Source organism: Sinohyriopsis cumingii, chromosome 4, assembly GCF_028554795.1.
Source record: "Sinohyriopsis cumingii isolate HCF-2022 chromosome 4, ASM2855479v2, whole genome shotgun sequence".
Classification (NCBI taxonomy): domain Eukaryota; kingdom Metazoa; phylum Mollusca; class Bivalvia; order Unionida; family Unionidae; genus Sinohyriopsis; species Sinohyriopsis cumingii.
Window position 1 is genome coordinate 2,425,979 of NC_142964.1, and position 14,704 is coordinate 2,440,682.

The 14,704-nt window shown below is 38.4% G+C and overlaps 1 protein-coding gene across 1 annotated transcript in view; it reads right to left on the reverse strand.

Moving 5' to 3' along the window:
- Positions 1-590: 590 nt before the first annotated feature.
- LOC149800530 (uncharacterized) overlaps positions 591-14,704 on the reverse strand; it is a 32,463-nt gene continuing 18,349 nt past the window's right edge. Inside the window, exon 3 of the mRNA XM_089954459.1 lies at positions 591-828. Within this exon, the coding sequence (XP_089810585.1) occupies positions 681-828 (148 nt within the window). The 3' untranslated portion in view covers positions 591-680. The remainder of the gene's footprint in view (positions 829-14,704) is intronic.

Here is a 14,704-nt window from a genome sequence, read left to right on the forward strand (position 1 = left end):
AAACTGTTTTATGTAGAGAGGCCTTAACGTGGCTTGACTCGTCAATGTTTAATAACCATTACTTGAAACTGCTTTATGTAGAGAGGCCTTAACGTGGATTGACTCGTCAATGTTTAATAACCATTACTTGAAACTGCTTTATGTAGAAAGGCCTTAACGTGGATTGACTTGTCAACATTTTATAGCCATTACTTTAACCCGTCTCGCAAGACATTGTGACAGCCAACCCATGAACTATTTGTATCAACTGAAAAGTGAAACCCGGATTAACACGACCCTCCATGTGTCCAGTAAATTAGTTCGAGTGTTTATTGGTTCAGTTAAGGAGGTTTCATATAATGATAGATATCATGTCAGGCTGTCCAGAATAGTTTCATGCAATCCAAGGCATCCGTGTTTGAAGCAACGAAATTTGGCCGTTTCCATTCTCGACAACATTGTGCCAGATATACTGAAAAGGTGTCTTATAGAAGTCATAGTGATATATGAAACTGAGAGCTGATAATTTCCTTACCAACCTTTTGTCGTCACAAGTATGGTTATTCGTGTTAGAGAGGAAGCAGACTTTAAATAGTAAATACAAAATGACACTTTGATAATGTTTGTTTTATTGTAAAAAATTAATTGTACTGTTGTTCAGCAAATTACTATCCGGAAGTACAAGAAAAACATATCGCCTGTCAGTCATCCACAAGTCTCCACATTTTATTGGCTGCAGTCAGACAATTTGATAAGAAAATATTGTAGGACGAATCAATTTCACCTGCTCTCAGAAAATCGTCCACAGTGCGGCTGCCACTCACATACCCACTTTTTTCAAGGTTCCAGCTGGAAGAAAAAACAAAAAGAGTTGAAACTAAAACTTTGCAGGAAAATAGAATCTCTTACGTGTCTCCCTTCCGGAAACTCAGACCCCATTAACTCATGTCCTTGATGTGTGTATTTTTGTTTTCAATACCTATGGTCTGTTTCTTTTTATCTGATATATATATATATATATATATATATATATATATATATATATATATATATATATATATATATATATATATAATTTAATGCCGAAATGTTTGCATATTTTAAATAGCTAAATCATTTATTCCTAAAATCAAGATAAAATAGAAGTTGCATATCGTTTCAATTAAAAGTAGAAATTAGACTTAACATGATGATACAGTTGCATATATCGTATACGTTCTGCGTTTCGTCGAGGCTACAATGGTTACACATATCAATTTGTATAAAATTGGTAAACGTGTAAACGGACCTGTATGGGACTGTCATGGACGCAGGAATTACTACTTATACCATATGAACTAACTTATAAGTCGAGTAAAAATGCAGGCAACATAGATCCTGACCTGTGTAGTCTATGGAGTCCGAAGATAAGGGTCTAGATTGTTTGTTCTGCTGGTTACTACTAACAATTGCACAAATCCAGATCTGCCGGCCCGTTATGCAGATCTGGGTCAGTGTAATTTGCAGCAGGACTCAAGAAATAGCTATTATATACGGTAATTATATACTTCCATATCTTTCCCTGAAATTATTCTTTGGATGGATTTTATGAAAACTTTTCTTAAAGTAATTATCTATGACTTTCACATGTGACATTGTAAAAAAAAAAACAAACAAAAAAAAAAACCACGTTGAACTTACCTGTTATAACGCACATTACATACGATTACACATCAAGTTAATCTACTGATAATGATGACAGAAATTTCTGTCAGCTTCAGTATTTTGCTTTGAACAATATGTCAGATAATAAAACTAAAGTTTGTAAGTGCATAGTCATTGAGAATTATACAAAACATCCCATGGTCCAGGCATTACGTACGATTCCTTATCAAATTTTTGCTACCTTGTCATATATGTGACGGTAGGAAATAATATAAATGAAATCTGGGAATGTTTTGCTAAAACTGTCAGATATATTTATCGGAGATGCGACTTATAAACTAAACCGTATCATTAAAAGGACGTACCGCAAATCTCAAGCCGAGCGATGTACACCATGCTTATTATAATATCTTTCGGCTGTTCAGTAAGCCTTACGGGTCGTTAGATTCAAAGTTGAGTCTCTCTAAACGTTTCGATTATACAGTTTAGTTCAGTTTGTTTTTAAACCGTTTACACAATTTAGGTAAGCGCTGCAGCCTTAGTTGTATATTGTCTCTGTTGCTGTTGCTGTTGTAGGGTTTAACGCCATTTTTCAGCACACGATAGGCCATACATGGCGGCCAGTATTAATGATGGAGGAAGAACCCGGGAAAACCCCGGAAAGAACCACAGACCCACGAGAAGCTACTGGCAAGCTTTCTCATATACCCACATTGGCCGAATCAGAGACTCGAACCCACGCAGACAGAGGTGAGATGGCAATGATCCGTAAGCGCTTTAGACCACTCGGCCACTTGGGGCCCCGTATATTGTCTCTGCCTTCCATCTACAAAATATAATTTTGTAATGAAAGACATTACTTTGATAACTGTAGCGATAATTTAGTTTTCTTTATTCCGCGAACACTCGTTGAGGCTACTTCACATTTTTGCATGGGTATTAGTTTGTAGCAATGCGACACTAGTTGAGGCTACTTCACATTTTTGCATGGGTAGTAGTTTGTAGCAATGCGACACTAGTTGAGGCTACTTCACATTTTTGCATGGGTAGTAGTTTGTAGCAATGCGACACTAGTTGAGGCTACTTCACATTTTTGCATGGGTAGTAGTTTGTAGCAATGCGACACTAGTTGAGGCTACTTCACATTTTTGCATGGGTATTAGTTTGTAGCAATGCGACACTATCACAAAATGTGGTCATGATAGTAGTGTAACAGCAGCAGCAGCATGTGTAGTAGTATTAGTCGGAAACGTAGTAGTAGTAACAGCAGTAATACTAGTAGTAGTAGCCGTTGTATTAGAAGAAGTAGCAGTAATAATCGAAGTGATAATAGTCGTGAGGGATTACCCCGAAAATTGTATATAGCAACCGGTTAAAGACTCGGTATCGTCAAAAAAATGTTAAAAAACCCACACGTTATTATTATAAGCGTGAATAATGCAGTGAAATATAAAAGAAAATATACGTATGGACATAATAGTCTTTATTTCCTTTGTATCAGGTTTCCATTTCAAAACGTATTGTCTTTCAATGTAAATAGTATATATCATGATATTTTTCCTACCATATATTGCTTTACTGTCACACTGTAATTAAAGTCCTTTGCAGAAATTACCAAGCGTTTTTCCTTGTCTGTTTTGTCCTGAAATTCAATCTCATTCAAAATCGGAACTTATAAAAATCAAAGTCGTTTACTACTCTCACTTAGAGAGAGAAATTGCTAAACTTTGTGCAGCAAGGAACACAAAGAGTCCAAAATAGCTTAGACTAATAAATTAGGGTCCATGTTGGAATCTAATATGTGGGCAAAATGGCTTCTCTTTCCAGCTAAAAGAGAGCTGGGACAGCGAAGTTGGCAAAATTAGAGAGAAATGACTGTAAAAAGTTTAAAATTTTAATGTTCAAAATAATCACTTTAATTTTCTGCGTTTAATAATTCTCACCTCAGACTCTTAAAATACTAATGTAATACTAATAAAACTTCATAATAATAATAATGCAAAATTTATAATTATATTCAACTTTATTATAATATTCAAACTTTATAATACTATTAAAGCTTTATAATAATGTTAAAACTTTTCTTATTCGGCTTCACCGCATTTGTTGTCTAAATTGCAGCATCAGCATCAAAGATAGGTTACTGTCAAAAGTAGAGGTCCTCTTTCATACATTTATCGGATTAAATATTGGACGAAATCATTCATTTTACTATTACTTTACCTGGATACGTTCACTGAATCATGTTTCGCGTCCGATCAGACTACATTAAATGTCGATTTAAATTAATTTTTTTTCAAGGATTATGAGAGAATTTTCGGCAGGAATTCCATACACAACAATGTAATTACAGATAGTCGGGTCTAGTGAGGTATAAAATATAACGGGTATGCGAATGGGTAATCATTTTGAAATACACGAATTACATACACAAGAAACAATAAGAAAAGGCGTCATTTGTGTGGAATTACGTGATAGAATGTTCGTTTGTATAGCTTGATCTATAAATTAAAAAAAAACACAAAGAAAAACCACAGAGTAGCAGTGGTGCATATAAATTTGTTGGTTTCGACATGATCGCAGGCTGAAACGATAGCGTATCTGGGAAGCGACAGCCAATGACCATAGGAAGACCACTAGTAGTAGTAGTATATGTAGAAGCAACATCATTATTTAATAGCAGCAGCAACAGATGGTAGCAACAACAGTATAGGCAGCAACAATAGTAAGGCACTAGCAGCATCAATGACGTTAGAAGTAGAAACAAGAACAGTATAAGTAGCATTAGCAGCAGTTATGTGTCTGCTGTATAATTCTTCAGTATTCTGAACGCGGGCAAGTGTAAGATAATGTTGTTTATATTTGCAACAAGCAAAATGTAAAGCATGTTTGTGTTATGTATATTTAATTTGTACAGTTTGTTGGCTTTTCTCCAGCATTATATGTTATGTATATCTCTATTTTGTAATTGACCTTCGTCCAAAATCAAGGTAATGCTGTACCTAACCAGTGACATTTATTTTGTAAACAATATAATAACATTACTAATATTTCTTTATGAGTATATATTAAATATCTATATCAGTATAGTTTGGAAACATGTTTACTTCAGTTTGAAGCAAAGATGAAATCTTGATTCTGACCTTAGAATGTTCCAGAATGGAAATTTCCCGTTAAGTTCACAAAATATTTCCAGAAAATAGAAATTGCGAACGAGGCAAACTATATAAAATCTTGTTTAAATTAGGATTATTAGTCTTACCTAAAAATCCGAAGCAGAATTATTCTTGTTGTTGTATTAGTTGATTTATGTATTCAAATTATTATTCACTGGAATTACAAAGAGCTAAATTATAGTTTTGGACTTAAACATTAATTTTGGAACTATAGTGAGTTCAGACAATGGCATTTGGACCATATTATTATGATACAAAAAAGGACTTAACACATCACTATATTCCAGGCCATTGGCACATTAGCACATTCGATACCACATAAACGTACAAAAAATTCAATTTATTTGGAACACCACTAAAATTCAATTGGAACTTCATAGGCTTGCATCTGTGATTAAACGTTTGGGACTGCTTTGGATTTAATTCACAATAATGTAAGTTCTCTTTGCATTTTAGTAAAACAAATTATTGTATGAATTTTACAAAACTTGCTGGTTTTCGCTGTTTTCTGTTGCTTAGTTTAAGATCACAGAGTCCTAACACTATGCTGATGCCATGTATTGTGAATACAATTTATTTATATATCTTATTAGGGAAAAACGCGCTGCCTAAAGTAGACAGTTATTCAAAGTGGCTGCTCCCATGTGGTGAAGAAATGAAGCAGAACAAGTTCAATGTACACTAATTTTATCAGTTATTGTAAAAGGGAACTTTTTGTTGTTGTTGTCACTGCTGAAAGTACAAAAAATAAAATATAACTACTGGATACTGGAAGCCACTGGTAAACTCTCTCACAAACCCACGTCGGTCACATATTCATCTACGAAGTTGTGCTACTACTACTACTACTACTACTACTACTAATGTATTTGTAACATAGGCCATCGGTCTAAATCACGGGATGGTACCAGTACTTTTCTGACTTATTTGTTATACTATATGATGATGGAATTTTGTTTAGATTAATTAAACAACTCATATTGGTCATGAAAATTTGGACGGTGAAGTAAGGGAATCAGAAATACAACATGCTATAAAAAGTATGAAGTCTGGAAAATCAGGTGGAATTGACCACCTTTCAGGTGATTTTTTAAGGCAACTGGAACTATTACCTATCTTAGTATCTATATTCAATAAATTATCTGATCTTGGACACTTCCTAAAGTGTTGGTCCACGGCAGTTATCACACCCATTCACAAAAAGAGGAATATAAATATGCCTAAAAGTTGTAGAGGGATTAGCCTTTTCTAGTCCTCGGCAAAATATTTACCTTCATTTTAAATGAGAATGGAGAACTATATCAAAGAAAATGATATTTTAGGTGAAGAACAAGCTGGTTTTAGAGGTGGATATTCCATTGTAGATAATATATCTACCCTAAACACACTGACATGTAAATATTTAAGGAAACAAAGAGGTAGGTTTTATGCCATTTCGTTGATAACGAGAAAGCCTTTGAACGTATTGACAGGGGCTTGCTTTTATCATAAATTAGTAAATCAAAATATTAGTAGTAAAATGCTTACGATACTGAAAGTCATGTATACAAATGTCAAAGCTTGTGCGAAAACACCAAATGGCTTGACATAAATATTTAACTGCCCGGCTGGGGTAAGGCATGGTTCCATTTTATCACCTTTTTTAATTTTAATTATTCTTAAACGATTTAAAGACATTTCTGAGCAGAATAACGATGTAAACATTAGAATTCGCTAATTTATCTGCACTTGTGTATGCAGATGACTTGGTTGCTTTTGCCGATACTGCTATTTAGCTTCGAAATAATTATAAATAAATGAATATTGCAACAACTGAAAGTAAAAGATATAACTGAAGAAACAAAACCCCAACTAAACTGTAGTCTTTCGAAAAGGGAGATACTTAAGAAGATATAAATGCTGGTATTTTAGTGAATGCATGATAAGGACAGTATCTTATTACATATATCTTGTCTGTGTATTGTTTTCTAAAAATGCATGGGGCGAACACGGTAAGTGCTGGATGAACAAAGTTAAGAATCTACATTTTCCGTACGGAAAGCGAAAAGTTTGGGTTAATCAAGGGGAGGGTGATGAAGAATTCTTTTTTATTATATTTTAACAACGTTGTAAAGATAATTTTCAACAAGAACTAAATGGAGAGTTAAATTCAATGGATATATTCAGATTTTTTAATAAGATCATAAAATATCTGTGGCATAAAAATCTGTGTTTCAATCATTTTTCAGCACAGAATGTCCAATGAGCATGATGTCGCATTGTTTGTTGCAATACACCGTGCAGAAGACGATCCACAGTTATATACCCTTCACAACTAAACTTTACATTGTTTCAATATTCATGTGAAAGAAGGACTACTGGGTGCAGAAATTCACATATTTACTGTAATTTTTTTGTGACCGGATATTTGCAGTACTTGACCTGGAATAGCAGAAAACAGAATATGTAAACACATTTGATTTTGACTCGGAATTGTAAATATGCAGTGGTTGGACAAGCTTCTGTCAGTTTGGAGACCGGTACATGCCCAGCCTTTTAACGGCGTCATCATTAGTAAAGTGCAAAACCTGCTGTCCACCGAGGAACTTTGTCAAGGGACAGTTGTTCACAATGTGTGTCATGGTCTGTAGAGCACCACAGCTACAGGAAGAGTCAGTGGCCTGGCCCCATCGGACAAGGTTGACTACACACCGACCCTCTCCTGTTTGGACCCAACCCTACACCCCCGCTATGAACTAAGCAATACCCTTAGTTTCACTTCTTGTTGTTATTCTTGTATTGGAGTTTTTAGCTTTTTTCTTATGATGATAATGTTATATACGACACGACAAACCCTTGTGGAGATCAATTGTCCATAATCAGACAGCCGAGATCATTTTTCCTCAATTTTCTTTCGCGAGTCGAGTTGAAAAATTGCCGCCAAAATGTTCATTGAAAAAAAACAAAACCATTCCAGAAGGCAGGGCTACAAATGTTTTCCCACGATCGCAGCAATCAGTAAAGACAATACTGCAAAATAATTTCATGGGCTTATTTGGACCAATCAGAATCACATAAAGTGATATGTTCACATTTTATAATATCAAAAATACGAAACTGCACACACTGTTGGCAAAGTGTACCGACTATGTGATAATTTGTTTTATAAAATCAAAGAGGCTGTACTTACTTTAATCCTGCGGCATAGGAATCAGGTTAATAATTGTATACTAGAGGACGGCGTCTTCTGCCTGTTTTGGATAGGGGAGGATGAGGATCTAAATCGGTATACCGTTCTTTAGAGGGTATTTGTATGTGTGAGGGTATTGTAGTGTGTCGATAAATACTTCGTACCTTATTTGTGCGATAGTATGTCTGTGTAAGAATGTGTGTTTATTTCATTCCTCTTTACACCGAATCCTATCTTATGTGATAACATGTTTGTATGCATGCAAGTTAAATATATTTATAAACACATCTCGAAAGTAAACAAAGGCTGCTATGTTGTGTATTAGAATGCATCTTACTAAAAATTTAATTTTACCATTTTGTTTTGTCCCCATAACCTTTTGAAACTTTACCCCTTAACGGTTTTATCATTACCATTCTAGCTTGTTCCCATGAACATACGACTCATTTTCCATTATTAACGTGAACATTTACCATTCCCATTTGTCCCCATAAACTTTCGATCCTTTATCCCGATTAGCAGCAGAGGGGGCGAATCGGACATTTTGTCCAATCGTTATTTTGCTTAATTATTACTTTCTGCACTCAACGATCTAGTGTCGTCAGCGCCTGGTAAAAAAAAAACGACGTCGGTCCATCTTACACGATGGTGACGTCATTTGGTTTAATTAACACCTTCTGCGCGCCGATCCCCAGTGTCGTCAGCGTCCGGTAAGCACATCGACGACCGCGTCGATGTCATTGCCCCCTCTGCTGCTAAGTGGTTATTTACAATGATCTTACAAACAGAGTGATCACTAACTCCTCCTCCTGCAGATCAATTAGGTTATTTGACTGATCGGTGAGTTTAAAATTAATTCTCGTTAAAAACCGATTATGGCATCTCATATAGACCGGATTAATCGGACTCTCAACGATTAAAAATCCCGGAGGGGCTGTTGGTGAAAACGAATAAAGGATATACCCCTGTTGAGCTTGATTTGATTGCTTGGTATCCACCTGATAACTCCCTTCGATAACATCACACACTAGATTGATCGCTATCACTGATGCGATATTTACGTTGTATGGAGCAATATGCCTACCACCATCTCCGTTATCGTGTCTGAGGATAGTTGATGGGGGGGTGTCCGCGGGTGGATTCTCAGGCCATCCTAGTATGGTTCTTATTGAACTGTTATAAATATCAACCATATACCCCGGTGTGCTTATTTCAATCGTCGACGATAACGTCGGTTCATGAACCGTAATAGCGATTTTTGATTCCTTTCCTGTGATCGATTTTATCCTGCGTTGAAATTCTTTATTGATTTGCTCTATTTGGTATGACCCAGTTGGTATTGTAACCTCCTCCCAGTTTGGGGTCCCATCGGGTTTATTTGTCCGTGCAAAAACCAGCGAGTTATTAGGTTGTTGTCCGTTAAATGCGTCCGCTCGGATATTAGGCCAACTGTGATATACTCGCAATTTTGCCAGCGCTATTTCCTTTACTGGAACCGGTGATGGGAAGTTCACACTGAATTCGGGTTTCGTTGATGTTATCGATATCATACTTGTTTGTACCGGAGTGGTGTTCTCCGCGATCCGCTGAAGTAATTGAGACCCTTCGGGGTTCAGCGACATTATTATTATTCGTTGTTTTTAGTGTCTAATTTTAACAACCAGGTGGTTTCGGCTTCCAGTTGAAAATCCTCGATTTTTGACATCGCGGAGCTATATAACTGGACCATCGTGGAGAATTCAACATCGGATACGAACAAATTATCAATCGATAACGAGATCAACCCGGATAATTTCGAGTATGCGTCGGATACTATTTGATGTTTTACTGTATACTCGTTGAGTTTTTTCTGAAAACACGATGATATCTTCCTAGTGATTGCGTTGGCAACTCCAGCAACTGTTGTCATTGCGGAGACAGCGATTGGAACAGCGATTGGGGTTATCGTGGTCACCGTGGATAAAATAACACCGGCGCCAGCTACTATACCCGACACCGAGTACACGACCGCGTCGATGGCGGTTATTTTACGACGGTATTTTTTTATTTTTACACGGTATTGTTCGGAAAGCGTTTTCAAGTTCGCGGAAAATTCTTTTGCGGTATCGAATCGATATTGATGTGACGTCGGTGATACCTCTGATTCAATTTCCTTGGTGGTCATTTTTATTTTAAAAGAACTAGTGTTTTTAATTACTTAGATTCGCTACAAATTCCACATACCATGTAATGTTTGCCCGGGCTAGATTTCCATCAACGGCATAAATTGTAAACTGTTCAGTTGCGTTCTTGTCTATAATTGTTGATATTGTATTGTTAAACCCGGATGAACTCGACGATAATATATTAAACTGCATCATTGAAACCAGTGTCAATCGATAAATGCCCTTAACAGTTGCGGTGATATTTACTGTATTCTGTGTAGGAGTCCAATCGAATGATCCATGCCGAATTGTGTATACTGTGTTGATGATGTTCTCATGAGGGATTTTTATTTTTTCGAATTGCTCTGCTACTCTCGGTAGCCCGTCTTTAATCGCTTCAACATCAGTTCTGATTATTCCTACTTCCTGCCAATGCGCGTCTATATTATTCTTGTTCGTTGCAACATTAGTTTTGATTGTTTCTATTTCCCGTGTATTCTCGGTCATACTTTTTTTGTTCGCTGCAACATCAAGTTTGATTGTTCCTATTTCATATGTATGTACGTCTATACCTTTTTTGTTCGCTGCAACATCAGTTTTGATTAATCCTATTCCCCGCCAATACGCGTCTACATTTTTTTTGTTCGCTTCAACATCAGTTTTGATTGTTCCTATTTCCTGTGTATGCGCGTCCACACCCTTTTTGTTCGCTTCAACATCAGTTTTGATTGTTCCTATTTCCTGTGTATGCGCGTCCATATTATTTATGATCGTTGTAACATCAGTTTTGATTGTTTCTATTTTCCGTCCATGCGAGTCTACATTATTTATGATCGTTGCAACATTAGCGCCGATTATTTCTATTTCCCGTTCATGCGCGTCCACACCCTTTTTGTTCGCTTCAACATCAGTTTTGATTGTTTCTATTTCCTGTCCATACGCAGTGATATCATTTATAGTTATTGTGATTTCATCCGGCTTGGTATTTTTTTTACCAAGGAATTTATCAAAGTTGTCATCGATCCTGTTAACATTTTTTCGTAACGTGTAAAATTGGCCCGACAGCGTCGTAAACTCCAAAATAGTATTTTTTATTGTTGCAAGATTTGGTTCGAATACTATCGGGTACCCAAAAAATCTATCGATAGTTGCTTTCACATGCCCTTCGAGTTCGATTATTGATCTATTCAACCTTATAACACCGTCTTGGATTAATTCTATCGTATTCTCTATCTCCACTATATGTCTACCCGGTTTGAGTAGTCCGTCGCCGGTATACAACGCGATGGTGTTCTCGGCGGCATCACGCTGTCGTAATAAAACGTCATTTAGCGACACATTACTAGATTTCAATTTACCCTGGCGGTCTTGAAATACAACTATTTCATCTGGGTCAACACTGGTTAAGTTCAACGTATCAGCGATTTCATCCTCAATTAGTTTTTTTATGTCGGCGGCGGCCGTTTCCGTGGATTCTTTCAGCGCCGAAACCGGTCGTCCCCAAATATCAATCATCGTTATTGTAAATGTTATTCTCTAAAATCCGTTGAGCTTCTACGACCCCACTAGTGTATTCGTTTACAACCACATGAGGTGGTTTCCGCGATGATGAAATCGCCGCGAGTACGTTCAATACCTCACGGCCACATATCGGTGGGTCACTCAATTGCTGTGTTGGCAGCGTGGAATAAAAAACCCGGGCTGAACACGCCCGGGCTGAACACGCCCGGATATACCGCATGAACTCTTTCGGCGGGGCTAACCCGTATGAATCAAAATAGACGATCGCGCGCGGATCAATCGCGTACGCAACCCAATGAGTTCCCGCTCCGGAGGACCCATCGAGGTTAATTATGCCGGTTTCAATATTCCTTGGTGCCGCCGGCAATTGATCCCTCATAAAAACACCTCTGAAGTTTTTTATCGCTAGCGCGTTTGCGGCGTCTATTAAATCAAAATTAGACATTGGAGTCATAGACTCAGGAGTCATTGACTCAGGAGTCATAGACTCTTGCGTTAATAAACGGTTCCCGGTAGTCTTAGACCCTTTCCCGAGTACCATGAATACGGGGTTCCCGGTAGTCTTAGACCCTTTCCGGCCACGGGTCGTTTTTTTTTGTAGCCTTTCCCGGTTGCCTTCTTCAATGCCATCCCCGCCGCGGTACCAACGGCTCCTAACGCCGCCGCCTTAGCCACTGCTGGTGCGGCCGCGGCAATTAATGCCGGAATCGCAGCTAACAGCGGAAATATCCCACCGGTCCTTTCCATGTTTTTAATTGCTGCGGCGGAAAAATCTATTTGAACACCCTTTTTATTCTTCATCGCATCATTGAAATGTTTTATTTGACGCGCCGTCAACGATATCTTATGATTACCACCCGCCATCTGTGACGGCTTCAGCGTTATTGTGGTCCCGCATTGTTTAGCCGACTTTGATCGTAATTTCTTGACTTGACCATCAGTCAACTCTACACTGACGACACTATACGACATTTTATTGTAAACGCGTTTTGTGCTTTCAATTACATGTTTTCCACTGGCGCATCAACGATTCTCATTCGTCCACCAACACCTTCTAGCAGCATTGATTTATCGCTGAGAATGACAGCAACCGCTCTATAATTGGCACCAGCCGGGGCTATACGAGCTCGGAAGTGTATATCAACGACGGATTGTCTCGTTAAATCAAGATGTTCCAACGAAAAGTAATAAATCGGATACAGGTTTTTAAAATCAAGTTGTGATATTTGCAAACCAGTGTCGACGTTTTGATCACGACCCATATATGACAGCAATCGATGATACACACGTGCGACATGGTTGTCACCGTAATTAAGCTGTATATCCTCGGATGGTTCCTGTTGTCCGTTTATTCTCAGCGAAACATCCCTGACTCCTAATTGATCAAATATCATATGGCTGCGTTCTTGACTACCCAATCGTTCCCTATTCTGCAGCGCTATGAATATATGACGCGGGGCTGAAACACCCTGTTTTGACGCCAGGTGCCATGTAAACGTATCGGCGACGTTATCCTCTTTAGCATCAGTTGTTACCGCTAGCCAACTCAACAACGATTTCCCTCCCTGTTCCATAAATGCTAACAATCGTGCTTCCGTGGTAACTGATGGAGTCAGCACCGGCATCCACAATGCCATTTTAGTTAAAACGACTTTACCGGCAGTGACGCCAGCAGCACGCCATATTGCATTGTTATCATCGCCCCTTCGCGTCAGCGCGATTGTATGCTTAGCCCCATAGACAACTTTTCTGACATTTCTGCAGAATCCAAATATGTGATGGAGTGGAATCGCGCATGAAAACTGTCGGCGTGGTCCTTGCAACATTCCTACTCGTGCTGCGAATCCCATATTGTAATTACCGTTAAGACTTTTTATAATATTGAAATCAGCGCCTGGTTTTGCTCTGCGATCTGGATTGGCTGCTTCAGCCTGATCACCTGCGATATTTTCCTTCGCTAGCACGTTGATATACTGAATATGATCAGCGTTATTAGTGGTGTCCTTTGCGAACATTATAGATGGGCCCGCCGATCTTGTATAATCATCCGAGTATCTCGCCAACCCAATTATCGTCGTTGCAACATCAACCTCGCGTTCTATTGATTCAATTTCTCGCCCGTCAATAAGATATCTGGCGCTCTCAAATAACGCCATGATACCGTTGTTGACGAAGCCAACTCGAACACGATGGTCATCTGCGTATGGTGCATTATCGGCGGCATTTGTCACGAGTTCTCCCTCGATTTCGATAAACGCTTCACACGGCAGAAAGTATTTACTGGTATCTTGGACTTGAAGTTCAATTCGCGATCGTAGGTCGGGTTGCGCTGCATAATAAGAATAATATTGATAATCACGGACAGAATCATCCCTGCGCACTGGGGCATCCATATCAAACGCGGGATCAGCGGTACGCGCAAACATTCTATTATTTATCATGTTGATGTTTTCAATTGCGATTTTTTCGTCGTAAATTCTTTGAATTTAAACCACTCCCCGCTATCGCGTTCATGAGCGCGTTGGTTGCCGCATCGGCGGATGGCTCAGCCATTGATGGCTTCGTCGCCAACGACTGAGTCGTCGCCAACGACTCTAATTTTTCTTCCACGGCGTTATTTATTACTTTACTGACATTTGCAGGCATCACTGTCGTTGATGGCATCACCGGTGGTTTCTGTTTTTTTCTCCTGGATTTCACCAACGACATTAGTTTGTCTCGCGCGGCAGAAAGCGCCTTTCCGGCAACGTCTCCAATAGCACTAATACCCTTATCACGAATAACATCAATAGCCTTCATTCCTAATTGTTTGGCTAACGGCGCTACTTTTGGAGCCATTCTTGTAAATAACCCCGCAATGGTGCTACCGAGACCATCTCCATAGTACGCGCGGTAAACAGGCAATCGCGAGTTTACCACGTAGACGAGTACTGGTTTATCATGGTTGTAGTGTATGATCATCCTTATTAAAAACACCAGTTTTCCAATTAATCATCCACGAGTTCGTCTATGAGCGTTCGATATGCATTAATGTCCATAATACCGCCTGCAAATAAACGCTTGCAAATATC